The 20,117-nt window shown below is 43.5% G+C and overlaps 1 protein-coding gene across 2 annotated transcripts in view; it reads left to right on the top strand.

The window, feature by feature from the left end:
* Positions 1–20,117, top strand: part of Fech (ferrochelatase) — a 34,734-nt gene that overhangs the window by 7,917 nt on the left and 6,700 nt on the right. For both annotated transcript variants that reach the window (XM_036204876.1, XM_036204877.1), the window contains 6 exons: positions 3,594–3,713; positions 6,873–7,021; positions 11,113–11,247; positions 14,149–14,255; positions 17,803–17,901; positions 19,734–19,841. In XM_036204876.1, coding sequence (XP_036060769.1) covers positions 3,594–3,713; positions 6,873–7,021; positions 11,113–11,247; positions 14,149–14,255; positions 17,803–17,901; positions 19,734–19,841 — 718 coding nt within the window. The remainder of the gene's footprint in view (positions 1–3,593; positions 3,714–6,872; positions 7,022–11,112; positions 11,248–14,148; positions 14,256–17,802; positions 17,902–19,733; positions 19,842–20,117) is intronic.

Raw genomic sequence — 20,117 nt, 5'->3', positions numbered from 1 at the left:
AAGGTTTGCCTCCTGGCTGATCTTATGGACTATCAAGTTGACAGTCAGTCTCAAAGAGTTTAAGAGCAGTTCAGTAGATCACAGTTTATTTATCTAAGCCTACATTCCAGGCATCGGTTAGGTCTAGTTTGGGATACTTGAGATGCTAAAGTAAGGAGCATCCTGGGGGGCCATTCTGATTGCCAAGGTCTTGAAAGACATGGTGTAGCTTACTTAGTGCTTGGCTTGAGCTAGGCTACAGTGCTAGACCAGCTGCTATACTAGCTTAGGAGTCTACAGGCTTTTATCAAGAGTTTGCTTCTTATTTTATTTTAGTTTTAGTTTTCATAGGCCACAGCATCTCCTTTGCTGCTCTTTACCTTTGCTGTTACAATGTCAAGGCAGCCATAGATAAGACAAGCACAAGAGTGGAGCTGTGTTCTGACTGTGTGTGTTCTCTGTCTGTCTGTCCACCTCTCTCTCTCTCTCTCTCTCTCTCTCTCTCTCTCTCTCTCTGTGCATGTGTGCGTGTGTGTGTGTGTGTGTGTGTGTGTGTGTGTGTGTGTGTGTGTGTAAATTCGGTGCAGATTCTGTTGTTTACTGACTTTTGTTCTAGAAGTAGCATAGATCTTGGGGTCACTGATATCTTGTAGGTTTAATGAAGAACTGAGATGTTTACTTCTTTTCATCAGCGCTGTCTAGATACCATAGAATACAATAAAATGACTGTTTTTGCTAGCTGATGAGTTTTAGTTCCTATTATGCACATTTCAAAGGAAAAGCTTTGTGCTTTAAACGTCCCAGAATATAACAAATGCAAAGTGTTTAAACTTTTCCAAGTAGATTTTAAAATACATGTTGCTGTGCCTACTTTGATGTTCAAACAAAGAGAGGCTTGGCCAGTGAGACCTTGGTCTCAGGTGTGGTCTGTCTGAAGGAGAAGAGAGACAGAGACCCTTGATTAAAGCTCCTCACTTTGTACTGGGAACACAGCAGAGGCAGACTAATGCAGCACTCATCATGCACAACACAGTTTGGAATTAAGCATTAACGTGTGTTGGGGCATTTTCAAATCATATGCGACTCTTTCATGTATAAAATCAACACGGGTTTGCAAAACGTGAGCAGGGCCGAGTAACATCCGCTTTAAAGCCACTCTTGTTCTGAGCTCAGGTGTTATAGATGGAAAGCATGGTTCTAAATCCCGTTTGCACATTGATACCCTTTGTGGCTTAGGTTAGTCTTTTAGCTTAGGCTTCCTTGACCAGTAATCTGCTAACTGGCAGCAATCCACAGGAAAATGCACTTAATTTATTAGGAGTCACAGATTTTGAGGGCAAAAGACGAGAATTTGGAGGAAGATGGGTGGTCTCCGCAGGAAGATTAAGGGAGATGGCAGTTTCACCAGGTGATGCATCTGGCATGTTTAGGTCGCAAGAAAACTCAGCAGGCTTGTTAGTGTCATTATAGCATTTTTATGTGAAAAAGTTTTGCAGGGGCTAGGGAGATGGTTCTGGGTTAAGGGCCTGCTGAGCAATCATGAGTTGAAGTCTCTACACCCACATAAAATCTGGGCACGGCTCTGTGTGTCTGTAATCCCAAGGCTGGGGGCTGGGGCAGGAGAATCCTAAGGGCTCACTATCCAGCCAATCTAACTAAATTGGTAAGCTCTAGGTCAGTGAGAGACCTTGTCTCAAAAAATAAAGTAGAAAACAATAGAGGAAGACACCAGACATCAGCCTCCGGGGCCTCTCCATGTGCACTGCTGGGTCCATGTACCCGATATGTATACATAGAATATCCACACACAATGTTCTGTAACATCATAAGTGTAATTGCTTGGTGTAATCCTCTTAGTAAAAAGAAGATTAGACCTTCTTTCTCTACGGTGTGGACAGTGAGGGAATCCAAGGCAGGAATTCAAGGCAGGAACTAAAGCAGAGACCATGGAGGAGTGCTGCTTATTGCCTTGCTCCCCATGGTTTGCTCACCTTACTTATATAACTAGAGACCACCTGCCAAGGGTCACACTGCTCCACATCAATAATTAATCAAGAAAATGTCTGACAGACATGCCCACAGACCAGTGTGATAGAGGCAGTTTCCCTCGTGAGGTTCCCTCTTCCCAAGGGACTCTAGTTTGTGGTCAAGTTGAAAAACAAAGCAAAAACAAAAACAAAACAAAACAAAACAACTAACCAAAATAGGTAATACTGCACCCAGTAGGTGGAGGCTAGGCCTATTAGCAAACACCCTACATTGTGTAGGAGAGTCCTCTATAGTAAAGGATTATCTCACCCAGAATGCCAGTGGTGCTGAGGCTGAGAAACACTGGCCTAAGACAATGAAAAGTGGTCCTACTTTATCTTTACCATGGGCTCCAAGTATAACATCAGTAAGAAATGGTTTAATGCAGGGGGTATAAGCATTCATAGTAGTATTTGAGGTGAACTTCTGGCTGGTTATTTCTTAGCCTTTTTTTTTTTTTTTTTATCAAGAGTGAGTGGAAGGAGGAGGTGGAAATAATGTCAGTGTGAGAGGAGGGAGAAGTATGTTGTGAGACTACTGTCCAGGCATGACGTGACCATTCCACTCACGAGCTCACGTCCACATTGGCTGTCCACACAAGACCGGCTCAAAATTGCGCTCATCAATATTCTAGCACAGAGGGTAAAGGGGTTCCTGAGGCCCCACTACCACCCCCAGGAGTAATTGGCCATTAAAGTTAGTGGTTCCTAGGGCAGAGGGAGTCATTTCCTTCAGTAGTGTAGCCAGTGGTGAGCTGCTGAATCTCTAGTGAATAGCCCACCCATGCTCATGCAAAGAATCCAGATTGAATTCACAAACAAACTAAAACCCCACAACAGTAAGTCAGGGACTTGTCAGGAAGAAAAAGGGGGTTCAGTGGGAGGGTGAGGGAGTAAAGCACTTTAAATACATGTATGAAAGAGATGTGTGTGTGGGGGTGGGGGGGGTGTCACTAAGAGAGGGTACTGAAGATGGGCTGGCGGCATGTGCCGGGAAAGAAAGCAGAGTGCTAAGACACACTTTAGCTTAGGAATGGCTTCCTGTGTGACTGAAGAGACGGGGTGCAGATGAGTGACCGGTAGACTCACTGGAGTGTTGAGAAGGGAACACTCTCTGAGTGACAGAATTTACTTGGTGGTAGATTATGTTGAGTATATGCCTTATGCACTGGGTGCTCCAAACAATGTTTTAAGGAAAAACACTGGACTTTAATTTTAGCATACAAAGAAACCTTAATCTGTGGAAAGCCTGACCTGGTGTACTCATAAAGCACTGACACTTGCAGATCCTTTGCCCTCTGAATCATTTTAGGTTTCTAGAACTCTGTGTCTCTGAAGAATTAGCTTTGTTCAAGACTGACAGGATAAGAGGGAAATTCTGAGTTCAGTTAATGCTAACATCAGGGCTGGAGTCTTGAGACAGGGTCGGAGTCGGAGGCGGGTCAGTGAAGAAGTGGAGGCCCTCTGTGTCTCCAAGCAGCCAGCCCTGTGATGGCACCAAAGGGCCTGTGGGTTCTTATCAGCTGAAGAAATATCTGCCCCGGGGCAAATGAAAGTGTGGCCAACGAACTGTTTTTCCTTATGTAGGAAGCCAAAAACTGGCATATTAATGTTAAACATGGGAGGCCCCGAAACCCTCGGAGAAGTTCAAGACTTCCTTCAAAGACTCTTCTTGGACCGAGACCTCATGACACTTCCCATTCAAAAGTAAGATATACTGTGTAAATAGAACGCATGGTGCATTTGTCCTCTGTGTGGCTCTGGTCGGTCACGACAACACTTCTCTCTTCGGTTGGAAAGGAGAAGGAAGTGGTATGGGAAGACTTGTAGGAGGAGCGACAGTCAGTGAGCTCTCTCCTTGAGCCCTCTCCTCCCCAGAACCCGGCAATTACAGTTGTCTATGCACAGCTGAGGTAACTTCCAGGTTCTCAAGATTTTTAAAGATGTGTTGGTGCTCGGCGCTTACCTGCTGATTAACATTAGGAAGGCAATGCTTGTCTCTCCCTGGCCCTTGAGGGTGGGTTGTGGCTTCTCGCCTCTTCCTTTCATTCTTATTTCCCTACCCCTTTGCTCTAGTTTTCCTTCAAAAGACATTTTGCAATGAAAAAATTAATAATGTATATGACTAAAATGAAAGTAATGTATTTACACCCAAAAGCAAACGTCCCTACCACCCTGAATTCCAGCATCAGTTAGCCAGATGTCAGTGCTGCTCTATTGGAAACAATGCATGCATGTGCGTGTGTATACACATGTGTATGTTCTCCCACACTTCAGTATACAAATGTGAATGGACTAATGTACCTTATTTGGCACTTAGTGATTTTTGTTAAAGTATTTTGTTTCTTAACATATTATATAGATCTATCTCATTTTCTTTGTGACCATTTAGAATTGCATTGTATGATTATATTAATTTGTACTTCATTGGTAGACACTGTTTACAGTATGGCAGTAAACCCTGTTTTGTGTACCTCACTGCCCACATATGCAGCTGTATAGGATCAACCTTCATTTTGTTAAGTTTAGAGCAAAGGTGAACTGTGGAGATGCCTCAGAGTTCAATCCCTAGATCCCCTGTCTTTGTCTGTCTGTCTGTCTGCCTGTCTGTTTTAAAAGCCAGCTGTAATCCTAGCACTGAGGAAGTAGAAACACACAAGTCCCTGGGGTAAACTGACTAGCCAATCTAGCTTGCCTAGTGAGTCCCAGATCAGGGAGAGTCCCTGTCTTAAAAAGGTGGTTGGCAGAGGAACGATGCTCAAGGTCATTCTGTGGTCTACATACACACACACACACACACACACACACACACACACACACACACACACACACACACACACACATTAAGGGCATACATGCATACATATGTATTAAGAACAATGTTTGACACTGGAAATGTAGCTGTGGTAAAGAATAAATTATGGTAAGAGTGATTTCAGCTTCGGATTCATGGACTCATTTTGTTTGTTGGCTTGCTAATCAGGTCACAGGAATTCCCTCCCTTTGTCCCAATTCTGTTGTCTTAGAATATTATTAACTCACTTGCCAGCTGAAAAACGATTAAAACATTTATTTTCAAATAATCTGTATGTCCATTTTTTCTTACTGTTTGGTGATGCACCAGAAGGCTGCTGATGCTGGTGAGCTATTCTGTGTCTTAGGAAGGTGACTCTGTGGAGTGAGTGCCTTTTCAGAGTCCTTCCAAACCATCCCAACCACAGCGTCAAAGTTACCTCAGCTTGGGTAAAATAGAGCAAATGGCAGGTTACAAAATGTTCTAAGGGCACTTTGAGAATAGGAAGGCACTGTCTTTGGTCCAATTATAGATAACCTTATTGTAGCCTTAGCCCAGAATGTACCAGATACTCATGTAACTAAATACATTTTTCTGTGCAATAGTGAGAGGCTTTTTTTTCCCCTAAGATTTTAAGCTGAATGGTGGTAATGCACCACCATTGCCTTTAATCCTAGCACTCAGGAACGAAAGTCAGGCAGATCTTTGTGAGTTTAAGGCCAGCCTGCTCTACAGAATGAGTTCCAGGACAGCCAGGGCTACACAGAAGAAACCCTGTCTCAGAAAAAAAATATTTTAAGTTATGTGTATAAGTGTGTGTCTGTGCATGTATGGAAACAAGTCCTGAGGAATCCAGAAGAGGGTGTCAGATCCCTTGGAATGGAAGTTACAGGTGGTTGTAAGCTGCCCAACATGGGTGATGGGAACAGAACTCGAGTTCTGTGCTAGAGCAGTACATGGTCATAACTGCTAAGCCATCTTTCCAGTCTAATAGTGAGGTTTTGATGCCCAGGAATTTTGGAGTTTAATTCCTGAGGCCTATTTGACTCTCTGCTTTCTAATCTCTTCGGTTCTGTCACTGTTGAGAGATGGTTTTGTAATAGATGATAGCATTTGTAGTTGTTTCAGAAAAGAAAGTAGGGTAAGAGCCACGTATTATTTTCTGGAGAATGTACTTAAGATTGTACCCATTATTTGATAAATGCATCAGAAACTGTTGTTTGAAACTTAAGCTTTATGTTTCTCCACCACTTTACGTTTCTCCCCCAAAACCCCTTTCATAACACCAAACAATAATTTTCTTTTTACATTTTGTTTATTTAGTGTGAGTGTGAACATGCCATGGAGGGACCCACATGATAGAGGCGAGAACCAACTCAACCCCTGCCGATTGTCCTCTGACCATCACATTTGTGCTAGAGTGCATACACATATGTGCATTTGCGTGCATACACACACACACACACACACACACACACACACACACACACACACACACCCCAAATCGTAAACATAATAAAAATTGCTTTTAAAAGGGCCCTGTGTGAGTTAGGCTTGGTGATGCTCGAAGCAGGAGAAGTAGGTACCCGGGCCAGGTTCAGCAACATTGTGAGTTCAAGGGCAGTCGACGTAGCTTGGTGAGAGTCTGTCTCAAAATTAAAAACAAATCAGGATGGTCCTGGAGCTTCAGCTCCACAGTAGAGTCCTTGCCTTGCATGGCTGAGGACCCAGACTCAGTCCCCAGCATCAGGAAACCAACGTATGCTTCCTGTGCTTTTTCTCCTAGTCCCTGTTAGGTGCAGAAGCAGCATGTGGGTTGGTATCTAGCAGCATCCAGGTCAGGGGTCGGGTATCCAGAATGTGCAGGATGTGTTTCTCAAGCACTTGTAGAGTGCAGAGGTGAACTCCCAAGTCCATGCTGACTTGTTAGAGACCTCATGGCAGTATTCCTAAAGGCTGATCATGCTAGGCTCTTCTTAACTTTTACTTATCTCTTCTTTATTAGTAGAAAGTGTATCTCCGATTACCAAAGTGGAATAAAATCCTTCTTACTTATACATTTAATGATTTAGTAAACTGGCGCCATTCATCGCCAAACGCCGAACCCCCAAAATTCAAGAGCAGTATCGTAGGATTGGAGGTGGATCTCCCATCAAGATGTGGACTTCCAAGCAGGGAGAAGGCATGGTGAAGCTGCTGGATGAGCTGTCCCCTGACACAGGTGTGTATTCTTATTACTACAGTGCTAGGTTTGTTGAAGTAGATGGTCAGAGTCAGGCATGGTGGTGCAATCCTATAATCCCAGCACGCAGGAGGCAGAGGCAGGACGATTCTCTGCATCAGCAATGTGTGTGTGTGTGTGTGTGTGTGTGTGTGTGTGTGTGTGTATGTGTGCGAGTGTGCATGTGGAAGCCCAAAGTTAACATGTTTTGTGTCTTCCTCGGTTGTTCTCCACTTTATATACTGAGACCAGTCTTTCAGTTTAACCTGGAGCTCCCCAATCCACTTAGGCTAAGCTAGCCAGCTTGCCCCAGGATCTTACCTCTGCCTCCTATGTGCTGGGATTACAACTGGCTGCCTGACTTTCCCAGCTTTTGATGGTTACCAGGGCTCTGAACTCATCTCAATCTGTGTACTGCCCACACTTTTGCTACTGATCTGTTTCCCTGGTTCAGGTACTAGCAACTATTGATTTGTGAATATCTGTAATATATAATACCTGGTCACTTGACTGAGTTCTCCAGACATTCTTCTCCTACTGTAGACCCTTTTAAAATTACTTCTAATGTTACAAATACACTGAAAAGTTGGGTAGTGTTTCAAAAGGAAGTTTAAAGTTACGTTGAGCTAGATTGTAAAGAGGAAGCAATATGCCATACACAGAAGAAGATGGGTAAGGCAGTTGCAATGGCCTTTTCTTCTAGTTGGGTAGCTATTAGATGAGCATTTGGAGAAGTAGCTAGTTGTAACTCAAAGTGTAAGTCACTGAGCAATCTTCAGCCATGCTTTCGGCTCAACAGCACCCACCACTGTGAGGCAGAGAGTTGCCAAGTTAATGGCACACATCTGGTAACTTGTGAGAACCTCTGCATAGACTGAGACACTAAATGCAGGAATGAGCTACAGGTGCAACATTTATTCCCATCCAAGGTGCACATGATTGTAGGACACATAGTTTCACGTAATACCAAAGCATGGGCCAGTATGAGAGTCCTAGTTTGCCTTCTCTCCCTATGGTACCATGCTGACCAGAAGCAGCCTGGAGAGGGGAGGGTTTATTTCATTTTATACTTACCTGTAACAGTCCCTCCCTGAGGGAAGCCAAGGCAAGAACTCAAGCAGGAACCTGCAGGCAGGCACTGAAGCAGAGACCATGGAGAAGTGCCGCTGCCCTATTTGTTCCCATGGCTTGCTCAGCCTGCTTTGGGATGCCATTCAGGACCTCCTGCCCAGGGGTGGCTCGCCAGTAGTGAGCTTGGCCCTCCCAAATCAATCATCAGTCAAGAAAAGGCCCCACAGACATTCCCATAAACCCATCTAACACAGACAATTCCTCAAATGATGGCCCCTCTTCCCAGGTGACTCTACTTTGCGTCAATGTGACAAAATCAACCAGCGTAATGAGAAGTGTTATAATTAGAAAAGGTTCAAGTTAGGATGTATGAACGTATGTTCATTGTAAATGCTTTCTATGGCTTCAGACTCAGGACAAGAGTGTGATCCTTGAGCCCTCAAAGAGAACAGCCTATTAGGCAGGACCATAAGAGTTCTCTCTGAGAAAACGTCACTGAGCATCAGCTTGCAATGTTCTCAGAATCTATCAGTCCCACCGCACAAAGGAGCCTACTCCCTCAGAAGACCATCTCACTTAGGAAATTGCTCAGCTGTACTTCTGACCATCAGGTTTGCATGGCTGTGGCTCAAGGGCTTTTCATGTACAGTTCATCCTCATAGGCCACAATGCATCTCTTTAAACATGGCAGAAAAACTTAGCTATCTCTACCCACTCCTACTTGGCAGAGAACAAACTCTCTGATTGTTGCCAGTTTATCATGGTAATGAATCCAATGTGCAAATTATTTAATGGAATGAAGAATTCGAAGGGCGCCAGTCTTTTGGGTTTTTATGTTTGCATAGCATCCATCCTCATGAAGAGCCCGATCAGACTTGAGAGAAAGAAAACAGACAGGAAAGCCTGGAGTAGTGGTGCACACCTTTAATCCCAGCACTTGGGAGCAGAGGCAAGCAGATCTCTGTGAGTTTGAGGCCAGCCTGGCCTACAGAGTGAGTTCCAGGACTAGAGAGAGACCCTGTCTCAAACAAACAACAACAACAAAAATAGATAGGAATACATTCTTCCCATCTTTCCACTTTCTCCTTCTCTGGTCACTGTAGAAAGGCTGTTGAATGCCCAGACTTTCTATGGCTTCAGTCTCTGAGATTGGTTGGACAGAGTCCCAGACATTTTCCCACCTCCTGTCAAATGTCTTTTCATTTTATTGTATGGCCATATAATGCAAAGACGGGAATTTACACATGGCAGGTTCTGACATTAATTCTCTGCTTTTGTAAGCCATCAAAGAATCATACACTGACTTTATACTTGAAGTTGTTGGGAAGGTGATTTTTTTTTAATTTAGTGATTAAGCATTGTGTCCTCGGGAGATTTATTTTTAAAATATCCAGTACTACTCATTCATTACAACTTTGGGTCTAAGCTCAGTGGCTTGCCTAACAAGTCATTAATTCACTCAATGTGGCATAAAATTGTCTTTTCTCCTCTGTTTGGTCTGTTCATTTGCCTGCATATTCACCTACACTTTTACCCACTGATTCCTATACCTGTGTGTCCTTCATTCATCCATCCAACCTCCAGGTCTATGTGTGCACTGAGCACGTGACGGATACATACAGGAAGACTATGGGCTAGCTGCACTTACCCCTCATGGGAGCCAACTTGTGTGACCACTGTCACTCAGGCATCAGCCACTTCTCTTGGGAGCTACCTTGTGTTTCTCTGGGTCTTAGAAGCTCTACTTGGGTTCCTAGCCCTTAGTGGACCTTAATACTCATGTTCCTTTGACAAATCACTATCCACGTGTGTGACACGACTCTTTGGGAAACATGAGCAAGCATCTACGTATCCCAGATAGGGAATTGATGGCAGACCAAAGTATGGCTATCACCAAAGTCCAAGTTGGTGACCCAGTGAATTTCAGTCAGGTTATTTACAGGAATGGGTTAGAGTTACTTACAGGAACAGAAATGTCTCAAAGACAGCTACATCACTAAAGCCCACCACATCATGAGTGACAGCTCGCAAAACTTGGGGAGCTCACTACACAGATAGCAGCCATCTCAACAGGTTGGAGAACTTGCACCCCAGCTGGCTGAGCCTCTTCCATGCACCCCAGCTGGTCTCTGTCTGTTCCTTCTAGGCATTTCTATGGTTCCCTGCTTCCTCCGGACTACAGGGCTAACTGAGGGTGATTCTCAGAAGTCTTGGTTATTTTTCTTTCTTTTTTCTGAGTCAGGGTCTCACTTTATATTCTGTACTGGCCTTGAATGTGCTGTAGATCAGGCTGACTCAATTTCCCTGCCTAAGGCTCCTGTGTACTGTGATCACGATCACGTTCTACAATGCCCCTTCGGCCCTTGCTTGTTTGTTTTGAGACACGGTCTAGCTGTGTAACTCAGGCTGGCCTTGACCTTGCTGTGTAGCCCCAGCCGTCCTTAACTTGGCCTCCTGCTCTTGCTTCCCAGGTGCCAGGGGTTACATGCATATGCCATTTTGCTCAATGAAGACAGTACATGTCAAGAACGAGTACTAAATTTTAAAAAGAAATTTGAGACAGGGTCTCACTGTGTAGCCCTGGCTGGCCTGGAACTTGCTATATAGACCAGGCTGGCCTCAGACAGAGATCTGCCTCTTGAGGGCTGGGGTTAAAGGCTGTGCCACCTCATCCAACTAGGTACTAATTGTTTGTTTGGTTTTTTTACCCTCTCCCTCTACTGCAGTCTCTTTATGCCTGATGAGAGCAGATAATTATGAATAAATGCTTGCATTTTAAAGATGATCGTATTAATAAAAGGTAGGCAGGTAGGATTGTTGATTTCTGAGAATAACCAAGTGCCCCTGTGCCTGCTAAAAGATGGACAAGATGCCAGGAATATCCTAACTTGCTCACCGTATCAGCATTGTAGAAAATTAGGTTAGTCGTTCATTGTTCTGGCCATTACATTACGTTTGGTGACCCTGAGGAATCTATATAAAGATTAATACCTTCTCCTTCCCATTGTGCTTCCTAATAGCACCTCACAAATACTATATTGGATTTCGGTACGTCCATCCTTTGACAGAAGAAGCAATTGAAGAGATGGAGAGAGATGGCCTAGAAAGGGCCATTGCTTTCACGCAGTATCCACAGTATAGCTGCTCCACCACAGGTAAGGACACCTCTGAGGTGGCTCTAGCCCTGGCAGAATTAGCCCAGGAATTTGATCATTGAAGAGATTTGCAATTTGACTGGCAGATCTGGTCAAGTGTCTTCTTGACACTTAAGAGCTCAGGTCAGTCGCTTTGAAATCGCATGCTTCGTGTGCTTCTGGAATTATTGGTCTGTCAGCTGAGTGTTACAAATGGCGGGTGGAAGGTGGTGGCTGCGCTTGGTTGCTACTTTAATACAGTTGATTACAAGATCAGCAATGAACCTTAATCATTTTCTAGGTTTGTTTCATAACCTCATTTTTATGTCTACCCTGAAATTCTTATTAAAGGAGTAAAGTGGATGACTGTTTCCATTTTGAAAGCAGAAGTATTCATATGGAAATACGAAAAATATGGCTATTTTCATTTTTGTGTCTGTCTTCAGTTATGGGTCAGTTACTGGTTAACTTAAAATCTATCATGTCCATATGCTCACACCTCTCATCCCAGGCATAGGCAGGCCTGATCTTTATGTATTTGAGACCAGCCTGATGCATAGAGTGAGTTCCAGGCCAGCCAAGGTTATATAGTAAGAGCCTATCTCAAAAACAAAACAAACAAACAAACAAACAAACAAAAAACAAAAAAAAAAAAAAACCAAACCAAAACAAGAAAAACCCAACATGAAGGCTCAAATGAATATTTTATAAACTGTTGTGTTCTTGGTTTTTTGGAATGTGTTACTCCTTGCTGATCTCTGGATATCTGACTCGAGATGAAATGTAAGCTTGGGAAACTGTATATTCTTTTTTTTTGTTTGTTTGCTTTTTTTTTTTTTTTTGAGCCAGGTCCCACTCTGTAGACCAGGCTGGCCTTGAACTCACAGAGATCCACCTGCCTCTGCCTTCTGAGGGCTGAGATCAAAGGCATGTACTACCATGCCCTGCTATTCTTAATTATAGGTAAGGCTTTATTATTACCCACAAATATATTTGCATTCTCTCAAGGATTTAGGCCATTTGTATTCCCAATTTGCCTTTGAATATTAATGTTATTATACCTATAGGGAGGAACCAAAGGCTATGGAGGAAACATTCCAAGTGTTGTGTGCCTTAAATGCTGAGGCGTGTGTGTGTGTGTGTGTGTGTGTGTGTGTGTGTGTGTGTGTGTGTGTGGAGAGAGAGAGAGAGAGAGAGAGAGAGAGAGAGAGAGAGAGAGAAAGTGTGCACCTGTTAAAATGTCCAATCTTTCACATACACCCAGAAGTTCGAATTGTGATTTACTTTGGGAATCTACAGTTTTAAAATATCTGCTAATTGGAGAATGAGTCCGATCTTAGAATTGTCAAGGCGTATTTTTATCTTGCTTTGCAAAATGTCCCTCAACTTACAGACGTCTGCTCTCCAAAGTTGGTAAGTTACATTGTTATTGGTGTGGCCACAGATGTACTCTTTCCCTCACAGATGGGTCTAGCTGTGTGGGCAGGGCTCAGGGCACACATGGCTTTTCTCTAGCGCACCACATGTGTAAGGACCAAGCATCTGTACTTCTAAGCTATGAATGTTTTAGGAAACGCGTTTATTCTTTGAGGCCAATGGTCCTCCTTCCGCTACTGTGTCTTTTGAACGTGCACCGTGTGTCCTGTGTATTTCTCATGGTGTCTTTCTCACGTATAATCCCCCTTCCTAATTTTTTCTTCCGGTAGTCCAGTGACATGAGGGAGCTAATGTGGCCCCCAGAAAATGATGCCCAAATGTGCAGTGAGACCTGCAGTGGGAATATGATGGGATACTTTGATTTCTATGGAGATTGTTTTGTCCCTCAAATTTAGATCCTCTTACATCACTGTTTCTACTCATTGAAACCGAGTCCATTGATTTTTCTTTTTAATGCAAGATGAATCTTAGCCTGAGCAAACAATATGAATTAAACTGTGGCTGTGTCCTGAGTAAGCTTTTTAAACTGGCAACTTAACTATGATCCCTATGGTAAGGAACCCAGGAAACTGGTGATAGGCAGCACATAGACATGTTGGAGCTTGCTGTGTGTGAGACTAAGAGGCCCCTGTTAGGGTTGGTTTTATGGGTTTCAGGTTTTGACTCCAATGTCAGCTTCCCTGGCTTCATCCTGCTGTTCCTCTCCTGGACTTCGGGTTGTCATCAAATCACCTTTCACTTGGAAACACAACGTTTGTTAGGTTACCTGCGAAAGGGCAGCGCCTGTTTGCTCTATTCCAGGGAATGACACATTTTGTAAAAACTGGTTAAATGCAGGGCTTTTAGACCCCCTCAATAGGCTGCTTGCCCTCTGATTGTACCTTTAGACAAGATGGTTCTAAAGCTTTCATTTGAATGTGAGCAATACTTGTAATATTCACTGAAAATGTCCAAAATGTTCTAGATACAGAATGATGCATATTCCTCCATGAAAACCTTGTAAAATGAAGCCGCTCTAAAGGAAAATGCCAGAAAGCAGCTGTATTAGAAGACACAAAGCAGCATCAGCATGCTGGGATAACAATCCACTTCTGTCTTCCTCTCTCACCCCTACACTGCCTGTAATAGGGCTGATTCCGGTCATAATGGGAGAGCTTTTCTTCACATGCTCTCAATTTTAAGACTTGGTCCCTGCAAGTTCACAATAGCCTATATTTCATAAACTCGCAGCCCTCGCGTCTCTCAGGAGAAATGGCCTCAATAATCTTTGAAGGTCTGTTGAAATTGATTGCTCTTTAGTGATCTTCATTTGTAGGGTAGTTAAATCTATATGCATTTTAGAGTATTGAAAAGCTCGTAATTAGACCCGGTTTCTGTATAGACACAGCTGCCTACTCTGAACTTACAATTATTGCCCTTTACTGCTCCGTGTTGTATTTTCTCCACAGTCGAGTGTGCCTACTAAATGGCTCCCTTGTATTTTAGGCAGCAGCTTAAATGCCATTTACAGATACTATAACGAGGTGGGACGGAAGCCCACCATGAAGTGGAGCACAATTGACAGGTGGCCCACGCATCCCCTCCTCATCCAGGTGTGTATGCCCGCCCGCCCGCCCGCCGCCGGCCAGCAGCCTCTGTCCCCACAGCTGGTACGGAGTCAGCCTGCTCTGTCTGAGGTGCTTTCCGAGCTTGCTGGTCCCTGCTCACGTTACATGCTGGGAATAAAAGCCATGCCATTGGATGTCTTACTTATCATGGAAAGTGACAATAAATTTCAGGGTAGGATGGTGAGGCTCTTCTTTCTGCAGATTTACATTAGTACCACAGTTAGATTTTGAATTTTGTATTTTTCAGTGACCAGAAGAATATTAAAGATTTTATGGATACATAGTATTTCCTTTAACTTATATACCTAGATTGGATGACCAACAAATAACTTAAGTCCTCCATTTTCTAAATCCTTTAAAATATCAAAGGATTAAACAGTAAAGATTGTATAGATACATAGTCGGACACATTTCAGTGGAGGAAGTCTCATAGATCAAGAGAAAATTCTCATTTCTTCTGTACATTTATCTTTGTAATATTCTGTCAATAAACACTTTAATTTAGAAGAATCAGTTAAAATTACAACTCTAAAACCAATAGCTTTGAGTTGGTATTATTTTATTCTTTTTTTGAAAATCGTAAGAGTGGAGTTGTTTTTTTTTAAAAGTCCTGAGTCATTCAGATAGGTTTTTGAGTCTGTAGAAGTTTATGCTTTTGAGTTATTTTAGGTAGAAAAATATGAAGTGGTTCAGACTATCGTTTGATTTATTCTTTGATCATTCTGTGATCTCTGGCAAGAATACCTGAAAAGATTGGCAGCGCTTAAAACGTGTGACCACTAGATGGTGCTAGACGGCATTAAAATCAGGCTGGCTTTCCCCAGAGCCGTGTCCTGTGGGTGGGGAGGGAAAGGGTTAACACTTGTGTTGGAGTAAAAACTGGAAAGAGGTCCCCTAGGGATGGGTGTCTGTGGGCTGTGTGTGTGTGTGTGTGTCCAGCGGTCACCTTTCTCCCGGGTCCGGCCCGGGGTAGCTGGAGTGCCTAAGGCCGCGGCTGCTGCTGTGGCTGGGAAGGAGGGGTGTTGCTGGTCTGCGCTGACATGTGGCACAGGAAGAGGGGTCTGCACAGCATCTGCCTGCCCTGATCGAGGGAGTAATTAGATTTGCATTAAAATTCAGCCCTTTGAAAAGGAGGAAGCAGAAAGATGGCAAGGTCTCTTAGCCGAGGAAGTCTCTGTTCATAAAATGAAAGGGAATTTTAGAGGCATTTATCTGCCCTCCTGGATGGTGTGATTGAAGGCTCTGAGAGGCCTTGCTGCTTTCATTTTGCACAGGGGCTGTCTGTGCACAGAAAATCCTGCAGATGGGCTTAGGTGATTTAAGTAGCACTTCTATTTGCGCAGGCCGCTGGAGTTTTGAAGATGGCTTAGTGACTCTTGGAAGCCCCAAGGAATTGTGTTCTTACTTGCAATTTTACAAGCTGAGAAAATGAAAGGAAGGGGGGCAAACCCCTAAAAATCTAGCCTAAATTCAACAAAAATATAGTCTTAAACCCACGACATGTTATCAGTACTAGTTACTCAAAATAGTCCTTTTATTACCATTTCTCTTATACGGATGTTTATGTAGCTGTTGGAGCAGTTGCAGCAAATGTACGTTCCGGGCTCCGACACAAACTTTACACTGGCTTCTTTATGTACAATGGCTGCTCTCTACAGATAGCCTCTTCTGAGAAGTCTTGCTGTCTAAACATCATGAGCACTATAAAAATAGAGCTTTTGTTTTTTTTTAATCACATATTATCATACTTACAATACGGAGATGGGGGGGAAGGAGGAGAGGCGAACAAAATTTTAGGTACCTTTTCTAGATACCATTTTGTTCAATACGGTATTTACTTACCAAAATTTGTGAGTTCTGGAATGATAAATATCTTAGTGTTCTTAGGGACTAGTTTGGAACCTATAGTAGTGACTGAACACTGATGTGTATCCAAAGACATCAACTCTAAGTTGGTATGATTTCTGTTCATTTGTTCTTTAAAATTTGTATTTGGGCATGCAAAATAATTAAAGAGTGATGTGATCGGAGAGAAGTCTCATTGGCTAAGAGCATAGACCGCTACTCCAGTTCAGTTCCCAACAACCACCTCAGACTCACAACCACTGCAGCTCCAGCTCCAGGGGACCTGACTCTCTCTTCTGGATTCTGCAGGCACCTTCACCCACTTGCACATTATCCCCCCCCTTACACAAATATATGTAATTAAAAGGGAAATAAGGGCTGGAGAGACAGCTCAGTGGTTTAGAGCGCTGCCTGCTCTTACAGAGGACCCACAGTTTGAGTTCAGTACCCACGTGGCAGCTCACAACCATTAGTAACTCCAGTCCCAGGGGATATGATGGCCTCCTCTGGCTTCTGTGTGCACCAAGTATGCACCTGGTGCACTGACATACATGCAGATGAAACACCCATACACATAAAACGAATATCTTAGAAAATGGCATAATGAACTGCCATCTGTGCTTTACCTGTATTCATGTGTTAACATTTGTTGACCTATCATTTACATGTTCTCTGTATGTGTATATGTCTGCGTGTATTTTTTTCTGAACTACCCGAGAGCAGATAAACACGTACACATGCACACACATAGACCTATTCTCTTAAGATAACTGCAGTGCAAAAATTCCGCAGCAGTTTGTTTTGACCCCATACTCCACTCCTGTCTAATTTCTGGTCACATTCCAGGTTTACCAGTTGACCCACTTCTGTCTTTTGCTACATTTTCCTTATAAACCAAATGGCCAGAATGATTCAAGTGTAAGATGAAAGAAAGTCTCCTTAGATCTGGTGTTTCAGCACCTACCCATGAGAATCAGCAAGTGCCAACTAGAACCGAGAAGGAGCCGGTCTGGTGGACAGAGGTCTGAAGGCAGCCGGACCTGAATTCTAGTCCACGTTCACACATATGGCTCGCCAGTCCTCCCATCCCCACATCTTTTCCCCCTCTGCATGTTGAATGGGGGTTGTACAGCCTGTCATCTGTCATCATGAAGCTTGTGAGGAGGATTGCTTTGGTGCAGATCCTGGACTCCTAAGAAAGATGTCATAAAAATAGACAAGTATTTTCTTATTTCTCTCCTATTTCTGGCTAATGTATTTTAATGTGATATGCCTGAGAGCCAAAGTAAGAGAGATCTAGAAAGACCCCGTAAGCTGTTTTCCTGCTAACGGCGCAAATGTGAGTCTTAAAACAACTTCTCCTTCCCATCTGTGTTTCCTTTCCATCTGGAAGTGTGCCCTGCTCTTCCCGAGGGGAAGCAGATCCTCAGCGTTCATTTGCAGAGAGCCATTAGTGAGCTTTAGAAGTTTCCCATCAAATTCCCTAGGCCCCTGAAACCATTGCCATCCATTCTGAAGCTGTACCAAATCAAAGAGACTGTACTGTTTGCATTTTTTAAAAAGAGACAGAGTTCCAGATTTGGAAGATTTCCCTGAAATTTTTGGTATAGCTCTCATTTCTGAGATACTTCCTTCCCTTCTTCCTCTCTACTCACTACCTTCTCCCCTATTCTTGGGGTTCCCACAGTGCTTTGCAGACCACATTCTGAAAGAACTGGACCATTTTCCACGGGAGAAGAGAAGCGAGGTGGTCATTCTGTTTTCTGCCCACTCCCTGCCAATGTCTGTAAGTAAGAACATTTTGTTCGGTGACCTAGTGGTAAAGGATTTGGTTGTTTCGCTTTCTAAATGTGTAAAATGGACCTGGTTCCATTCTGTCCTCAGCATAGTGCAAGAATGAATTCTAAAAACCCCAGCCTTAGCTTGCTCAAAGACTCACTTTCTGAAAACTCCCAGCAGTTAATTCAATGCCCAATATTACAAATAGATCTTATTAATAGCCTTCTTTAAAATGATAACTGGAAGTTTCATTCAGATATAAGAATTTCCAACAAGTGTATCAGCTAAAAGAAGTGTGCTTTTGTCTGCTCTATGGAAGGATGGCAGTGTGCAGTTCCCATTCTGTCTTCAAGGCTTAGCAGGAACCTGTGCATTCTGGGACTCAAATTTGCTAAAACTAGGGACCACAGTGTGACCAGAGAATATACAGCTTATGACCCTTAGTTCATCATATTATATTGGGTTGTTCACTGAATGCCATCTCCTATGCCATGGCTATTGCATGCATGGAAACATGGTGGTACCATGCTAGTGTGCCGTATGGTATTTGAAAGATCTTGGACTCAGTACCTAGTTTTATCTGTTCGGAACTGGAATCCTGTCCCATGAACACTGTTTTCCAAGTCATAGAGGTGGAAGATTCCATTTCCTTACGTGTGATCAGTCTGAACCACATGATTAATGGAACCAACCAGCCTCAGGTGGAAGGTACCATGTTGCTCCTTGATGGTCACCAGAGTCAAGGTGCTGCTCACCTGGAAGATGCAGCCCCTACATTCGTAATAGATGGCTTCGGAGATACATTTCTCCCATTGGAAGCCTGTCTGTTTCATTTCAGTGAGATCACATCTCCTCTCTAGTGTCATGCAAATCCTTCCAAGGATCCATTCTAGGTGTGAAGGTACCCAAGGTGCCAGAGTGAATCTCCAGAGAAGGCAGACGAATATTTACGCTGGAACATCGCAGGAGCTGCCTTACAGTGGACCCTACCTGTAGCAATTATTGTTTTACAGTGCCAAAGGCAACCTTGTATCTCTTTCATCCCTTCTACATTTATGTCTCTAATGATTATTTGGCCACTAGTCATGTTGTAATATATTTCCTTAGTATTTCATTTCATCAATACAGCATTTATTGGGCACCTATTATACACATCAAATGTGGGGATAAAGTAAATAGACAAAAACCTTTGTCCCTGTACAATGCCAGGAAAAGACAGTTAACATAATATGAAGGAAAATAGCATGGTGGGTCAGGAGGTAATAAACACCATAAAGCAGGGTGATGGAGTTAGGGAGTCAATACACCACAAACGGTGAAAACAATTAAAATAAAAATGTCTGCTGAATATCCTCAAAGGTTCTTATTCAGCTTTCCTGTTGGGAGCACGCGCCTCACTGTTCACAGATTGTCTGCTGACAGTTGCTGGGGAAGGGTGGGGAGAAAAGGAGTAGGAGGCATCACTCATCTCGGGAGGAGCTGGTGCTCTGAACCAGGAACTGCATCCTTCTGCCTTTTCCCCGTGTTTACCAGCAGCTCAGCCATTCTGCACTCTGTCCATCCTGGAGGGAAAGAGAACCATCTCCATGGGTAGACCCTGTCCATCTTCCACAAACAGCATCTTCCTTGGGGTCTCGTAGCTGACTGATACAGCGTTCCCTGGCCAGTGAATGACGGGAGCTGAGGGACTTTCCTAACAGTGCTCAGATCCAAATGTCATTGGTTCAGGGGACAGCAAGGGAGGGGTGTGGCTCATGTTCCTCCTGTCGCTCCTTAGCCAATGGTTCTTGGCACCCTTCACAGTGTTGGTGACTGCGTATCACTTTGTCACTACTGCAGGTTGTCAACAGAGGGGATCCCTACCCCCAAGAAGTAGGTGCCACTGTCCACAAAGTCATGGAAGAGCTAGGTTACCCCAACCCCTACCGACTGGTTTGGCAGTCCAAGGTAGGTACCTTTCATACATTTTCAGACACATCGTCTTGTGAAAATCTGCTTTATCACTTATTTATAAACGGGAGTTTGGGTGCTTCCATGCCAGCAAGCTATTCTGTAAGTCAGCTGCTCGCTGTGGGCTGAGAGAACTCTGCAAAAATAGTAGATAGAAGAGGAAATTGAGCAACTGGTGGAGTTCTGTCAGTTACTATCTGACTTTTAGCTTTAATGGAAGAAACTATTATTTGTATATTGGGTCAGCCTCCAGAAGGATTCAGGCTTCTGTGT

The sequence above is a fragment of the Onychomys torridus genome, chromosome 13, assembly GCF_903995425.1.
Source record: "Onychomys torridus chromosome 13, mOncTor1.1, whole genome shotgun sequence".
Taxonomy (NCBI): Eukaryota; Metazoa; Chordata; class Mammalia; order Rodentia; family Cricetidae; genus Onychomys; species Onychomys torridus.
Note: the sequence above shows the minus strand (reverse complement) of the source record. Positions and strands in the feature narration are given on the sequence as shown.